At 38.0% G+C, this 16,505-nt stretch overlaps 1 protein-coding gene across 2 annotated transcripts in view; it reads left to right on the top strand.

The window, feature by feature from the left end:
• Positions 1-4,728, top strand: part of UHRF2 (ubiquitin like with PHD and ring finger domains 2) — an 84,048-nt gene extending 79,320 nt beyond the window's left edge. For both annotated transcript variants that reach the window (XM_077774849.1, XM_077774841.1), the window contains exons 15-16: positions 3,533-3,631; positions 4,571-4,728. In XM_077774849.1, the coding sequence (XP_077630975.1) occupies positions 3,533-3,621 (89 nt within the window). In that variant the 3' untranslated portion in view covers positions 3,622-3,631; positions 4,571-4,728. The remainder of the gene's footprint in view (positions 1-3,532; positions 3,632-4,570) is intronic.
• Positions 4,729-16,505: the final 11,777 nt, after the last annotated feature.

Genomic DNA, 16,505 nt, shown 5'->3' with positions numbered 1-16,505 from the left:
TTAATTTAAAACTTATCAGGAAATTTTTGCTATAGTTCAGAGTTATCTGATAAGGCATAAATCTTAAGCAGTTCAGCACGTTTAACCTGTTTGTAAAATAAACCACTGTTGATTTATTTAAGTACTTTATATGTTTTGGATTTTTTTCCCCATTTTTGGTAATCATGAAATTTTAAAGTGAAAAGAAATTACAACTGATGTATAGATTTTGTGTTAAGCTGTGTTGTGCAAATGAGGCTTCCTTATCAGTCCCAAAAGCTGGAGTTTTCAAATGTGAATTGGCTATTCCTTCTTTGTTCACTTGCTTTTATTTATGTCTTAATTATGCTTAAAATTAAAATATTCTATTTATTAGATATTAACCCTTTACCAGGTGTAACATAGTTACTTCTTTGCATTTTGCAACTATTGTGGGTTCAGTGAACCTTAGTATCTTGTCTTGAATTTTTATCCTGTCATATTCTACTAATTTCTTCTTTCCAGTACTCCTTTTATTTCTGTCAGTGTATTAACCAGAATTTCTCATGTGTCTGAAATGATATTAGTTAAGATCTTTATATCTTTCTATCTAAATTTAGAGAGAATTCTCGGTTTTTGTGTTGCTTTTTATTTGAGAAATAGTCCTCAACATTAAGGAAGAATGTTCCCAGATACAGTTTTTAAACATTTATTTATTCATATATTTATATTTGTGTGTGTGTGTGTGTGTATACATATATTTTAAAGATTTCATTTTTAAGAAATCTCTGTACCCATCATGAGGATGGAACTCAGAACCCTGAAATCTACCCTGGCTCTACCGATTGAACCAGCCAGGTGCCCTTATTTTTTAATTTATTTTGAGTAATCTCTACCCCCCACATGAGGTTCAAACTCACGACACCAAGATCAAGACACTCATGCTCTACAGACTAAGACAGTCAGATGCTCCTAATTTTTAAACTTTTAGAAATGGGTGAGATTTATCAAAAACCCTTTAGGAGTCACCATTTCCTTTGCTAATGTATGTGATAATGTTGGGGTATTCTTGGTAAAATGAAGCTTACATGTTTGGAGGACAGAAGGAAAGTGATTTAGCTTTGTGTGAAGTGTTACTTGCTTTTTAGCCAAAAGACTCAGACATAATGAGACCTGGTAGATTATTTTCACTTAGAGAAAGTAAGGTGCAGCAAACAGTTGTTGATCATAGTCTAAAATATTCCCTGATTGGAGGGGATACAGCTGGTTAGAGGGATAACTGTGGGTGGGCAGGAGACAAGGTAGCAGTTATAGGTGAAGGAAAAAGCTACCTGAGTGTACATGGAAGTACTTTTGCACTCCATTGACTGGATTGGATGTGTGTATTGGGCTTCAGTGTAAGACTTCTAATATGTGAATACTGTTTATCAATTTAAAAAAATTATTGAAGTGATTAAATCCTGTGAAACTTGGCAAATGTGTGCAAATCAAGTATACTTGTCAGTTGTTTTTTCAGTGTAACTTTAATATGAAAGATAGTCAATACTTGACAGTTCTCAAACCACATTTATAAAAAGGGGGGACACCTGGGTGGCTCAGTTGGTTAGGCATCTGACTCTTCGTTTCACTCAGGTCAAGATCTTGCGGTTTCGTGCGTTCCAGCCCCACATAAGGCTCTACACTGTTGGTGGGGAGCCGTCTTAGGATTCTGTCTCCCTCTCTCTCTGTGCCTCCCCAACTCTCATTGTCTCTGTATGTCTCAAAATAAATAAATACATTTAATAAAAGACAAAAATAGTATCCAGTAGGTTATCCACTGTTGGCAAGATATCTCACCATGCCTGGGTCAGTTGATTATGACCTTGCTGCTATTGATTACTCTGGATGTTTATGTATTATTGTCGTGAGCAGGTTTTATGCCCATTCTCTTCAGATAAGCCAGGAACACATTTATTAAGCCAGAAAAATTAGGTGTTGGCCAATGGTGGCTTTTAAATAAGTGCAATATGTGAGTACATTTTTATCCCAGTACCTTCCCAACCCTACATGATCTGTCATGGTCCTTCTCAGGCCCAAATGCTTCAGCCATAGTGACCTCTGTGCTATTGAAACACTCTCAGCCCATTCCTGCTCCTAGGCCATTAGACCCATACCATCTCTCTGACTAGAAAATTCTCTTCTCTACACCTTCATCTAGCTCACTCCTTCATTCCTGTAAGTCTTTGCAAAGTACTAGTCTTCAGAAAGGCCTTCCCTGGCTAGCTACCCTTTCTAAAACAGTCACTCTTTACTCTGTTGCTTTAATTTGCTTTGTTTGCTCAGTTATTACTATCTGAAATTGATTTTATAAAGTTCCATGAAAGTAGAGGCTTTGCATTTTTGTCATCATGACGGAGATGAGTACCTAGCACATTGTAGGAATTTGAAATATCTGTAGTACATCTTACAAGTATCATGGAGATATCAGAGAAATTATCAATCTTTAACAAGGTAGTTTATTGTGTATTGGGGGGGTACCTGCTATTAGAGTTTGAGTTTTTTTCAATATCTCCCCATTTTATTCTTTCAGTATATTGTATAATATTTTGTTAATTCGCTTGACTTTTATAATGTTCATAAATAAGTTAGTTTCAAGATACAACTTTGAAATGGGACCTTTGATATAATTTTTACTTGAAATTCTTATAAATTCTACTTTTTTATAGAAATAAATAAATAAAATATGTTTCCATATTACCAGAAATAACTGAATAGAAGATTAGCCTTGTGGCTATTCAAAACACTACTTATCTTTCTAGTTTAAAAGAAGTAGTTGTATAAAATGGAACCAGTAATTGCTTTTGATGAGTATGAGAGTACCGATTTGATCATATTTAGATGGCTCTACCTTGTATAATTTAGTCCTAATTTGAGTAAACATTGACATCAGGAAAATACGGGATTTTTGGATTGAGGCAAAATATCACATAGGATAATCCTAGGAGAATAAATATGTTGATTCTTTGGAGTATTAGATACTGCAGAGCATTATTGCCTAGTGCTTTTACTTATTTTTTTTTATGTTAAAAAAATATTGAAGTTTCCCAGCAGCAAAAGATTAAATAAATAATATGTTTATGTTATTGGAATAACACCCATCCAGCATTTTTGAAAAGAGATCTATATGTAATGACCTTGAGACAAGCTGTCCATGACTGATTTTTTTCCCCCTTTTAGGTTTTTTTAAAAATTCCAGTTTGTTAATACATGTCCATGATTGTTTTAAAGGGAAAAATAGTAATCTCTGGAATGTGAGGTTTAAGGGGAGACATTCACTTTTTAATGCCATATATTTTCACTTTTTAATGCCATATAATTTCCAAACCAATTATAAGATTTAAAACTAATGTGTATATCTTATGGAATGGAGTTTCTTCAGGTTTGTATTATATATTTGCTTATGGTCACCATTACTTTTTTTAATAGAAAATGTGTTAAATGTAAGAAAGACATTTTTTCCCTAATTACTTAGAATTTTATTAATTTTTTATGAAATGCTAACCTTTTTTTTTCTTCCCCCTGGATACCATTCTAGAATTTTCTGAAAAAATTGGAACAGTCTTTTATGTGTGTCTGCTGCCAGGAGCTAGTTTACCAGCCTGTGACAACAGACTGCCTCCATAATGTCTGTAAAGTAAGTAGGTTTCTTTCTCATTTTCCCATGTTAGGACAGAGGGCAACTAGCACATGAAATATATTTCCATGCAGCAGAATAATTGTGGAACCTTGCCAGTTAAGAAACATTTCATTACATTTTGTCAGTAATGCATGTTTTAATTCTACAGTAATAGTCAAATATGTATTGTATAGTCAAAGGTACTATTGTTGAGGAAAGTATGAAATGGAGAAGAAAGTAAGGTGTCATTGCTGTTTTCTCTGTTATAGCTTATGTATGTTTCATTTATTATAGTGCAGACTGAACTAACTCCATCCACTTAATGAAACCTAAAACAGATTCTGTCTGTTAGCATTCCCAGAGGAGTTGAATATTGTATTATTAGTGTGGTATAAAGGGAAGGATTGAGTTTTAGTCAAACCAAGGTTGGAATCCTGCTCTGCTGCTTAGTGATTGTGTGCCCTGACCTAACATCTGAATTTTAATTTCTTTTGTAAAATGGAAACAAACATTCCACATATGTTTGTGCCTGACCTATATATTTCTAGAAGACGCATTCTATGCTAAATGATTTGATAAAATATATAACTTAGTTCTAAGCAAGGGAATCCTAAATTTCTTTTAAGTGTTCTGTCATGAAAGACCAAGATTAAAATCCAACCTGGGTGAGGCTAGTGGAAACCATCTATAAATTCTAACACTGTCATTTTATTGGATGAGGAAAATAAAACACACAAAAATTAAAGTCATTTATTTACCTGAAGCCTCGCAATATATGCTAAAAATGGAACTTGAAGCCATGCATGTCTATAGACTAGTTTTCATAGTGCAGAGTCAGGCCTTTACAGTTCATCTTAAGTTCCTGTTTAAAAGCAGAAGTCGCTGACTTTTCTACATACTGTACTCTAATGAAATTGGGAATGTTTTTGTTTTTGTTGTTTTTTGGTTTTACCTTAGGATTGCTTACAGCGTTCCTTTAAGGCTCAAGTTTTCTCCTGCCCTGCTTGCCGGCATGATCTTGGCCAGAATTATGTCATGATTCCCAATGAGATTCTGCAGACTCTACTTGACCTTTTCTTTCCCGGCTACAGCAAAGGACGATGATTTGTCTGCTACTGAGTTGCTCTTGGTGGTTTTTTTGGACAATAAAGAATCTAAAATGTTTGGGGGGAGGGGGCGGGGAGGGTGGAAGCGCAATGGTGGACCATATCTTTCACGTTCTGAAGCAGCTAATCCTCTTTCCTACATAGCCATTATCTTGTGTGTGTAGTAAGAGGCCCATTTCTCAACTGTCTTTTAAATATCAAAAGGTAGTTCCTGTAACAACTAGTTTTAAATGAGTAAAAAGTCAAAGCCTCAGCTCTAGTTGATATCCAAGTCATGATTTATTTTGCAACTACCTCAGGACAGAAAAGACTTATGGGGATTTTTTAAATCATTGAGTAATTAGTTAAATGAAATTTTAGCTACGCACTGCCTCCCAAATATTAGTTGTGCCTGGTTCATGTAATTTGATTTTACAGAAAAGGAAATGACACTTGAGATCTTTGGAACGCAGCTTCTGTATTGTGCATAATACATTTTTAATGTCTTCTTCCATTACAATGTGTTTTGCAAGGACAAGTTCATTTTTTAGCCCATTTTGTGAGCTCCATTGTGCTTTTTTCTGGTGTTTTATGCAAGTTGACTACTAATGACTAATGAGAACAATATGAATGCATTGTTGCTGCATTAGTGTAATGTGGTGTGGTTTTGCACTTAAAAGAGGTATTCAGATGCTCTAGTTGTAAATGTTCATGAAAAGCCTCTTCTGTACTAGTCAAACTGCTTTTAGTGAGTCTCACCAGTGGTTTTACATCTGCAGAGCATTGAGGGCTGGGCTTGACTTTTGAGAGGACTGAAATTGCTTCATATTGTGATCCTAAATTTTATATTCACTATATTCCCTAAAGTATACATTAATAAATATTTTATGACCAGAAAAATAGCTCCTCTTGCTTTACTTTTTTACATTTGTCTGGCTTGTAAGTGTATATTTTTAAGAATCACCTCCAGAGTACTTCATTGTGCATTTTAAAACAGACATTTTGTACAATTCTCTATTCTTGATTTTTGATAATAAGGACTAGTATGAAATCTTAAACACTAAGAACAGGTTTCACCTGTTTGTTTTTTTTTAATTTTACTAAATTGGAAAAACTTTCTATAATAACTTATGTTCAGTTTTAGCAGCAGTGCTACTTCTTATTTCACATACATGAGAATATGCTAAAACATTGTTCTAGTCTCTGAAAGTATATTGTTTTTATCAGATAAAATCTGATAAAAATTATTTTGTTTAATATGATTGAACAGTTTTTCTGTTCTTGAATTCAGAGCCATATATAGTGCCAACATTTATTGAGTATGTGTGTATTCATTTAATCCGTCTGACAACCTTTAGAGGCAGGTACTATTATCCCCATCTTATGGATGAACCTCAGAGGTACAGAAAGGTTAAGAAACTTGCCAAAGTTTAGGGCTGCCTGGGTGGCTCAGTCAGTTAAGCATCCGACTTCAGCTCAGGTCATGATCTCACAGTTGGTGGGTTCGAGCCCTCGTCAGGCTGTGTGCTGACAGCCTGGAGCCTGCTTCTTATTCTGTGTCTCCCTCTCTCTCTGCCACTCCTGCTCACACTCTGTCTCTCTCTCTCAAAAATAAACAAACATTTAAAAATTTTTATTTTTTAAAGAAAAGAAGAAGCTTGCCGAAGTTTATCCTTCAAGGAAGTGGCACAGCTGCTGTGCTAGAAACTGGCAGTGTGAGCCCAGATGTTGGCAGTCTTTACTATAGGGCTATATAAGCTCTCACATTTGAATATAAGCCAAGCTTGTTTGGGTGCTTTTTCTGCCTTCAATTAAATTCAAAATCAGGTTCTGGGGAACACTCATAGCATAATGATTAGAATGGTTGTCTCTTTGGGCTTGTTTTTAACAGACATTGGAATCATTTTTATTTTGAAGAATCTAAGTCTAATTTAAATAGAACCTTTTTAGATTGAAATAAATCATTAAATTGCATCATCTACTGTTGTATTCCCTTTCGCATTGGCCATCTCTCTGCATGAAGGGTAGGGAACATCTCCCAGTTTCAGCTACTTGAACTACTTTGTTTTGCTTTTATTAGCAAAATAAGTGATTTCCATAGTTAGGCTATGTTTTGTCTTAACTTTGCTATAACATTATAGACTAGGAAAGAAAGCTGCTTCCAGCTTAACATGTTCAGGAGTCCAGGATAGCCCCAAACTCCATTGTCTCTAATGTCATATGTAGATATTTTAGGTTAGTTTGTTTGCATCAGAATCCAAATGAGGACCTTACATTGTTGTTAATTGCTATCACTTAAGTATCTTTTATTTATTCATTTATTTATTTTTAATTTTTTTAATTTATTTCTAGGAGAGAGAGAGAGACAGCGTGAGCAGGGGAGGGTCAGAGAGAGAGGGAGATACAGACTCTGAAATAGGCTCCAGGCTCTGAGCTGGCAGTCAGCACAGAGCCCGACGCGGGGCTCGAACCCACGAACCGCGAGATAATGACCTAAGCGAAAGTCGGACGCTTAACCGACTAAGCCACCCAGGCGCCCCTCACTTAAGTATCTTTTAATCTGTATATATCCCCTCTATCAATTTTCCTTTATTTTTTCAATTGTATATTTAAATTATTCTAGAGTCCTGACAGAGTAAGATTTTGCTGATTATAACCATGTGGTATGGTTTAACCTGTTTCTCTTCTGTGTAAATTGATAGTTACAATTCAAGCATGATCAGATTTAGGTGTGAGGTTTTCTTTTGGCAATACTTCTTCATAGATGGTGTGGTTATCCCTTCAGGTAGTACATAGTATCTGATTGTCTCGTAGGCTTAAGTTTGAAAGAGGAGTTTCTCACTGGATTCTGGTACATGTAGTAGGTTATAGTGATTCCTATTAAGTACTCAGCCACTTTCATATGGGTAGGATTTTTTTTTTTCTTAAATTTTCTTATAGAGTAAGAAAAGCCTGTAGTTGTAGAACTCATTTCTAAATAATATGGCTCATTCAACAAATATGTGCATACATGTATGTTTAAGAATGTTAGGTAAGGGTACCTGGGTGGCTCAATCAGTTAAGTGTCAGACTCTTAATTTCAGTTCAGGTCGTGATCTCAGTTTGTGAGATCAAGCCCCATGTTGGGCTCTATGCTGACAGAACAGAGCCAGCATGGGATTCTCTCTCTCTGTCCCACCCCTTTGCAAGCCCTCTCTCAAAATAAACATTTTTTCTAAAAAGAGGGGCATCTGGGTGGTTCAGTCAGTTAAACGTCTCACTCTTGACTTTGGCTCAGGTCACGATCTCGCAGTTCACAAGTTAGAGTCCCACATTAGGTTCTTTGCTAACAGCACAGATCCTGCTTGGGATTCTCTCTCTCTCTTTGTCCCTCCCCCACTCACATACTCTCTTTCTCTCAAAATAAACAAACATTTCAAACAAAACAAAAGAATATTAGGTAAACTTCAGGGAGTTAGCAATATAAAACACCCTAAGCTCTCTCACAAGCTTGTTAACAACAGTTTGGCTAACAGAAAAGGGCCCTGCCTGTAACTTAAAAGCTTTGGATTTTAGTGTAGAGTCTGTATATAAATTGGATAGAGATCTGCTCTGACTTGTCCACTGTGTGCTATTTCTTTTTTTGCTTATTAGGGATCAAACCTTTCCCTATTTTTCAGAGCACCCTGAAAGACAGAGCTCATGGCTCTACCTGATTAGAGGGAATTGAGCTTGATGGTCCCCTAATCACCAGCTTCTGCTGGGAAGAGTGTTTTGTGCTTATCTATTGTATGCTGACTTGTCCCCATACCAGACCTTTAAGTCCCTGAAAGAACTGATTATTTAGTAACCTGGATTAATCAGACACTACACAGAAAAAAACCACAAATGCTAGATGTGAGACATCAAGAACTAGCTAGAGGGACCAGGCAGGCAGACCAAATGACTGCTATTGAAAAAATGAATGAAAGAATATATTTTACACTATAACTATAATCAAATATAAAATTGCATTGCATTGATGGAATAACAAGCTGCTGTGTGAAGAATGGTTTGAGATTAAAATTCGTGGAAATAAACGAAAACAAAATATAACAGGCAAAACAGAATAGACAAAATGTGAACATATTACTGGGTATTCCATTATATATGGATATTCCACAATTTGTTTATACATCTGCTAATGGGTATTTGAGTTTCCAAAATATTGCTATTATAAATAAAGCTGCTTCATGTGTAAGCATTTGAATAATAGTTTGAAAGTTTCCTATAAAATTAAATATGTCCTTACTATACAACCCATCAATTTCATTAGTATCTGCTCAAGATAAGAGATACTCTAAAGTGGTTTATACCATTTTACTTTCCTGCCAGTCATGTTTGAGAATCTAGTTGCCCCCCGTTCTCACTGACACTTCATTTTTGCCTTTTGGTTATAATCATTCTAGAGGATGTGTAGTTTCTGTAGGACACAAGAGGGGGTTGAATATTTACTGACCAGAATGAGGGTAGTCATTGGTACTGTTTTTCTGGTATTTCTGGCTCTCAAAGGATATGTTAGGATTATACATCTTAGCCTCCTTGTGGTTGGCTGCGGTCATGTGACCAGTTAATCATTGATCTGTGACAGATGCTGTGTGTCATTTCTAGGTAGAACATTTCATTGCCCTCCAGTTTTCTTTGCCCTTCCATGGGGATCAGTAGCACCAGACAACTTTTCTAATAACGTGGGACCCAGAATGAGAATGACACAGAGCACACCACACCTCCAGCCAAGCCATGATGAACATGGAACCATAAGTGAAAAGTAAATCTTCAGACTCTAAGATTTTGGAGTTAACACAACATGACTGAGACGTGACCTGTTAGAAGCCAGAGGTGCCAGCTATGCTACTTCTGAATTCCAGACCCACAGAAACTACAATAAGGAATGCTGTTTTAATTACTAAACTTTAGGGTAATTTGTTATGCAGCAAAAGTTGACTAATACAGATAGGGTAACCCTAAGTGTCAGTTTACCAGGACAAACCAAGTTTTATTGCTTGTTCCAGAGTGATTATGAATACCTTTCACCTTTCCTCTTTTAAAGTGCTTCAAGTTTAGGAAAGATTAACTTATTGATGGACTCAATTAAGATCTCTAATGACATAACCCTGACACTTTGTTTCTGAAAATATTCTTTCCCTACCATACCCATAGTTTTAAAAAAAATTTTATTTTTTAAATTTATATCCAAGTTAGCATATAGTGCAATAATGATTTCAGGAGTAGATTTCTTAATGCCCCTTACCCATTTAGCCCATCCTCCCTCCCTTATTTTTATGTCCCATCCCATATGTTTATCTGTTTTGTATCTTAAAGTCCTTATATGAGTGAAGTCATGATATTTGCCTTTCTCTGACTAATTTCACTTAGCATAATACCTCCTTGTTCCAACATGTAGCTGCAAATGGCAGGATCTCATTCTTTTTGATTGCTGGATAATACTCCATTGTATACATATACCACATCTTTATCCATTCATCCATCGATGCACACTTGGGCTCTTTCCATACTTTGGCTATTGTTGATAAGAAATTAACTCAAAACCATTCTCTCCTTGAGGGAAAATACAGGTGGTTGTTTTGTTTTGTTTTGTTTTAATCTCTGGTGAATTGCCATAGATGAGAAATGATACTGGTGGAAAGCATAGGAATCCCATGAACATTTTGCCTGGAAATGGTCTTCAAACAACTTCTACTAGATCTCTACTAGATACTAGGAAAAATTTTTGAGGTGCCCTTCCCTTCTCACATATATCTGTTCTTCATTCTGTTTGTGTGAAGATCATGAACTATACTGCTCAAATGCTTTATTTAGAATTTGGCTAATTGGTTATCTATTAAGAAATCACAGTAAAAGTTGCATGAGTTTTTGGGCTTATTTGTATCTACCACTAAAGTAACCTTTTTTCTCTTTACATAGACCACATATTTTAATTTGGGTCCCAGATACTTATTTACCAAAAATTCACACAAACACATAAGATCATTAACAAATCTACAAGTCCTTATAAAATACTTTAGTTTTATAGAGTAGAATACCCCCAAAGCACTTTTCTTCACTTTTTATTTTAAATTAATTGCATACTAACAAGTTCTAGAATTCTTATGTACTCTTAGCTTTACCCTAAAGATACATCTTCTATAGCCACAATAAGTTAATCAAAAGCAGGAAATTAACACTGGCACAATAATATTAATTTATAGATCTTACTCAAATCTCACCAGTTTTTATATGAACTTATTTTAGACAAATCTAGTTCTGACATTTTATACATGTATAGATGTGTGTAACCATAGATTTAAAGGTTCCATCATGGGGTGCCTGAGTGGCTGAGTTGGTTGAGCGTCCAATTTCCACTCAGGTCATGATCTCCTGCTTCATGGGTTCAAGCCCCATGTCAAGTTCAGTGCTGATAGCTCAGAACTTGGAACCTGCTTCAGATTCTGTGTTTCCCTCTCTGCCCCTCCCTCACTCACACTGTCTGTCTCAAAAATAAACATTAAAAAATGATATTTAAATGTTCCATCACAAAAAAAAAATTCCTTCATGCTACCCACTTCATAGTTAAACCTTTCCAATAATCCTAACTCCTGACAAACACTAGCAAGTTCTCCATGAATATAATTATGTCATTTCAATAAAGTTCTATCAATGGAAACATACACTGTAACATTTTGAGATTGATGTTTTTTCCATAGCATGATAACCTTGAGATCCACGTAAGTCATTGCATGTATTGATAGTTTCATTCTTTGTATTACTGAGTAGTAGTTTTATCTTCTATTAGCCCATCACTGGACTTTGGGGTTGTTTCTCCTTTTTGTCTATAAGGCAAAAAAAAAAAAAAAAAAAATCATATACAGTTTCTTGTGTGAACATAAGTTTTCATGTCTCTAGGATACATACACAGTGGCATAATTCTGGATTATATCATGTGTGTGTTTCACTTTATAAGAAACTGCTAAGTTTTCTAGAGTGGCTATACCATTTTGTATTCCTGAGAGATACAATTGCTGCTCAGTGTTCTTGCCAATACTTGTCAATATTTTTATTTTAGCCATTCTAATAGATATGTAGGGGTATCTCAGTATGGCTTTATTTTGCATTTCCCTAATACCTGATGATTTAATCAGTCTTTCATCTGCTTAAGTTTTTTGCCTGTTTTCTAATTGGATCGTTTCTAATGTTGAGTTTGGAATTTTTTTTTAATGTGTGTTTATTTTTGAGAGACAGAGCATGAGCAGGCGAGAGGCAAAGAGAGAGGGAGACCCAGAGCCTGATGCAAGACTTGAACCTACGAACTGAGATCATGACCTGAGCCTAAGTTGGATGCTTAACCGACTGAGCTACCCAGACGCCCCCAGCATTCTTAATATATTATGAGTACTAGTCCTTTATCAGATATGTGAATTGCAAAATATTTTTATCCCAGTCTGTGACTCATGTTTTCATTCTTAACAATGTTTCTCAGAGAAAAAGGCTTTAATTTTGATGAAGTCTGATTTATCAATTTTTTAATGAGTCGTGTTTCTAGGGTTAAACAACTCTAGATACTACTTTTACACAGATACTTTCCATTATTTATAAGCCTGATTTTCTGCTCTTCTGTTATTTCCATTCTTCATGAAGAATTTACTGAAAGAATTCTTTTTAAAAAATTTTTTTTAATGTTTATTTAATTTTGAGAGAGAAAGACGGAGCATAAACAAGGGAGGGGCAGAGACAGAGGGAGACAGAATCCAAAGCAGGCTGCAGGCTCTGAGCTGTCAGCAAAGAACCTGATGCGGGGCTTGAACTCACAGACTGTGAGATCATGATCTGAGCCAAAGTGGGTCACTCAACCGACTGAGCAACCCAGGGGTCCCATGAAGGAATTCTTATAGATCAAATCTTCTAGTGACAACTTCTCTTTGTTTTCCTTCATCCAGGAAAGTCTGTTTCACCTTTACTCCTGGGAGATCTTTTCACATGATATGGAATTCTGGTTGGCAGTTCTTCCAGCACTTGAAAATATCTTGCCACTTCGTTCTGACCTCTATGGTTTCTGATAACAAATCTGCTGTTGATTCATTGAAACTCCAATCCTAAAACACATATCTAGTCCAGCCTTCTTCATGTCCCACATGGTTTCAGACCTGTGTATTCCCTCTTCATTTCTGCCACCTGGTGGTCTCCTATTCTTCCTTGATAACCAGTTTTTGTTTTCCTGTTTGTTTTTAATGGGAGTTTTAAGATAAATTTACCAGCCTTTCCATTTGGAACAGGGATGGTAACAGTTCCCCCATCTTTTAAGTGTATGTCCAAAAAGAAAAGTGCTGTTGGCATTTTTCATACATTATTTCACTTCTTATACATACTTTGTGAGGTAAATGGTATTACCTCCATTTTACAGACAAGTTAGTGATTGCAAAAGAGTTACTGTAAGTTACAGGTAGTCAGCAGCTTTAAACTCAAGGCTCCGTGTTACTTTCTACTACTTTTTCTGCTTCACTATGCTGTTTATTTACTGCAGTATTTACTTTTAATTTATACTACATCCTTTTGCCCTTTGAAAACCAAGTTTGGACTCTAGTTTAAAGAGAACAAATGTGCACCCTGACAGAATTTCATCTAAAAATTCTGAATGATTATTGTCGCATGGTGCATATTTCTTTTAGAGCCTCTTCTCATTTTCATACTATAAGAACTATATGTTAACTAAAATTTAAGTTAAAAAAACAAAACAAAACATGGGGGCACCATGGGGGCTCAGTCAGTTAAGCGTCTGACTTTGGCTCAGGTAATGATCTCACTGCTTATGGGTTCCAGCCCCACGTGGGGCTCTGTGCTAGCAGCTCTGAGCCTGGAGCCTGCTTTGAATTCTGTCTTCATTTGTCTCTGCCCCTCCCCCACTAGCACGTGCACACGCTGTCTCTCTCTCTCTAAGATAAACATTAAAAAATTTTTTTCAGGGGCACCTGGGTGGCTTAGTCGGTTAAGCGTCCGACTTTCGCTTAGGTCATGATCTCGCGGTTTGTGGGTTCGAGCCCCACATCAGGCTCTGTGCTGACTGCCAGCTCAGAGCCTGGAGCCTGTTTCAGAGTCTGTGACTCCCTCTCTCTCTGATCCTCCCCTGCTCACGCTGTCTCTCTCTCTCTCTCTCCTAGAAATAAATAAAACATTAAAAAAATACATTAAAAATTTTTTTTCAAAACATAGATTTCATTAAAAAATTTTTTTTTAAATGTTTTATTTGTTCTTAGAGAGAGACTGAGTGGGTGAGGGGCAGAGCAAAAGATGGACACAGAATCTGAAGCAGGCTCCAGGCTTTGAACTGTCAGCACAGAGCCCTACCCGAGGCTCAAACCCACAAGTCCACAAGCCATAGATCATGACCTGAGCCGAAGTTGGACGCTTAAATGACCGAGCCACCTGGCACCCCAACATGGATTTTATTCTTAAAGGCAACTAGGGGCACCTGGGTGGCTTGTTTGGAAGTGTCCTACTTCGGCTCAGGTCATGATCTCATGGTTTGTGGGTTCGAGCCCCACATAGGACTCCATGCTGATGGTGGAAAGCCTGCTTGGGATTCTCTTTCTCCCTCTCTCCCTTCCTCCCATGCTCACACTCTCTGTCTCTCCAAAATAAATAAGCTTTAAAAAAATTAAAGGCACTTGTGGGGATGAGCACTGGGTGTTATATGGAAACCAACTTGACAATAAACTATTTGTAAAAAAAAAAATTAAAGGCAACTAATTTCTAGGAAATAATGAAATTGTTTAAGGACTATACTGAACCTGTTTAACTGTAGCACCTTTCAGACTCACCTCCCAGAACTGCCTCCCGCTCAGAAGTATTAGACTTCAAATTAATAGCAATTTTCTGAATGGCAGATACCATTCCAGGCTAAAAGCTGTCTTTTTGACAAAATACAGAAATAGTGCCAATGCTCCACAATCCATCCCCTCCCTCCCAACATGGCTAGCACCACATACTGTACTCACTTCTTTGCTATTTGCAAGTTTACTTAACAGCCTACCCAACTGTCTCCTTCCATGGAAAGTTATTTTCCTCATTGTATTTTGGAATGCATTTGAAGCAACTTCTTTTAACCAATAAAAACATTTAGTGCTATTTTGGGAAACTTTAATATTTCTCTGTAGTTCATGTAGGATATAATGTCCTGAACATAAGCAAGTTATTTTTTTCTTTCCATTCTTTATGCCAGACTTTAAAGAAAGAATCTGTTAGCATCTAATTCTTCTTTGGCTGCTCCTCCTGCAGTGAGTAGCAGTTTGAGATCAAGTTCCCAGTGACGGCACTATTGGGGGAAATTCTGCATATTTTTAGGATGACTGACATCACTCCTGGTGCTGTTGGATTACACCCTGTTTTCTGGAAATTTATGACTTTGGTTGTTACTTGAAACACTTAAATCTTCAGACTCTCACCAAGGTTTGTATTTTGTTTTTTTAAATGATCTTCAGAAGTATCGTACAAAATGAAAAATGTCACACCTTGATCTCTACACATACTGGTAGGGTTAAAGTACAGGCATCAACCAGATCAAAAGCACACTAGAATTCCTCTTGCTTTAGTTTTTTTTTTTTTTTTAATATTTTTATTTATTTCTAGGAGAGAGAGAGAGACAGCGTGAGCAGGGGCGGGTCAGGGAGAGAGGGAGTAACAGACTGAAACAGGCTCCAGGCTCCAAGCTGGCAGTCAGCACAGAGCCCGACGCGGGGCTCGAACCGACGAACCGTGAGATCATGACCTAAGCGAAAGTCGGACGCTTAACCGACTAAGCCACCCAGGCGCCCCTTTAATCTTGTTTCAAGAGACCAACACAGGGGTCAGAATATAAAGAATGCTGAATGGCATTTTTCTGAGTTTGGCATTTATTCTGAGAGCATTTGAAAAGCCATCTACGGCATGTTTTGGGCAAGGGGATGGCCTTGGATTTCAAAGCACCTACCCTGGGGAGGGAGACAGGAGAAGGTCAGGAGAGAGGGTGCGGGCCCCGGAGGCGGGGGGGAGCAGGCAGGGGCCCTTTGCAATAATGGGGCTGAGAGAGGACAGGGCTCCGGGGCGCAGCTAGCCCTCACCACCGACCCCCTCACTCTCCAAGGAGAACCGGGGAGCCTCCTCCCTGCAGAAGGGAATCTGTGAGTTTCAAGTTTACCCAACGTTGGTGGCGCGGCTTCCGCTTCTCAGACGCCTTCGTGTAGGATTAATCCCCTCCAGGCTGTGTTGTCGGGAGATAGAACACAACCTCTCTTCCTTAGAGACGAAGAAACCGAGGCTTGGTTTCAGGTCCACCTGAACTTGAGTCCTCACTCGGACACCCGCCCGAGGAGTACAGCTAGACAGTCACACCACACGGGGCCCCTTGTGGAGTGCTGCACCTGTGGGTGTGTCTCTCACAAACCCGGTTTCTGGCGTCCACCAGCCTGGGGTAGAAGCCAGGAGGAGACAGTGGGTGCTTCTGAACCTGGCAGCTTGAACAGGCCCCCTGGGAGGTGGGGTTGGGGGGAGGGGGGGGCCGGCCTGCCCCACCTTCCTTCTCTCCTTTGTCGCCCTAGGCCTGAGAGGGACGGTTCTGTAGGGGAAAGGGCCTTGGCAGGAAGCTCTCCCCTTGGCGGGGTCCTGGGAGAGGCCCGCCGGCCCCCCCACCTTGCCCACTCTCTCCCGGCCTTTGTTCCCACGGTCAGGCCAGGGAGAGACGATAAGGAGAGAAACCGCGCCATCTGCTGGCCGTTCTGGGCAAGCTCCAGCCACGCCGGGGGAGCGGCAGGGGGGGGGGG

This window comes from Crocuta crocuta, unplaced genomic scaffold (assembly GCF_008692635.1).
Source record: "Crocuta crocuta isolate KB4526 unplaced genomic scaffold, BGI_CrCroc_1.0 scaffold251, whole genome shotgun sequence".
NCBI classification, from domain to species: domain Eukaryota; kingdom Metazoa; phylum Chordata; class Mammalia; order Carnivora; family Hyaenidae; genus Crocuta; species Crocuta crocuta.
Note: the sequence above shows the minus strand (reverse complement) of the source record. Positions and strands in the feature narration are given on the sequence as shown.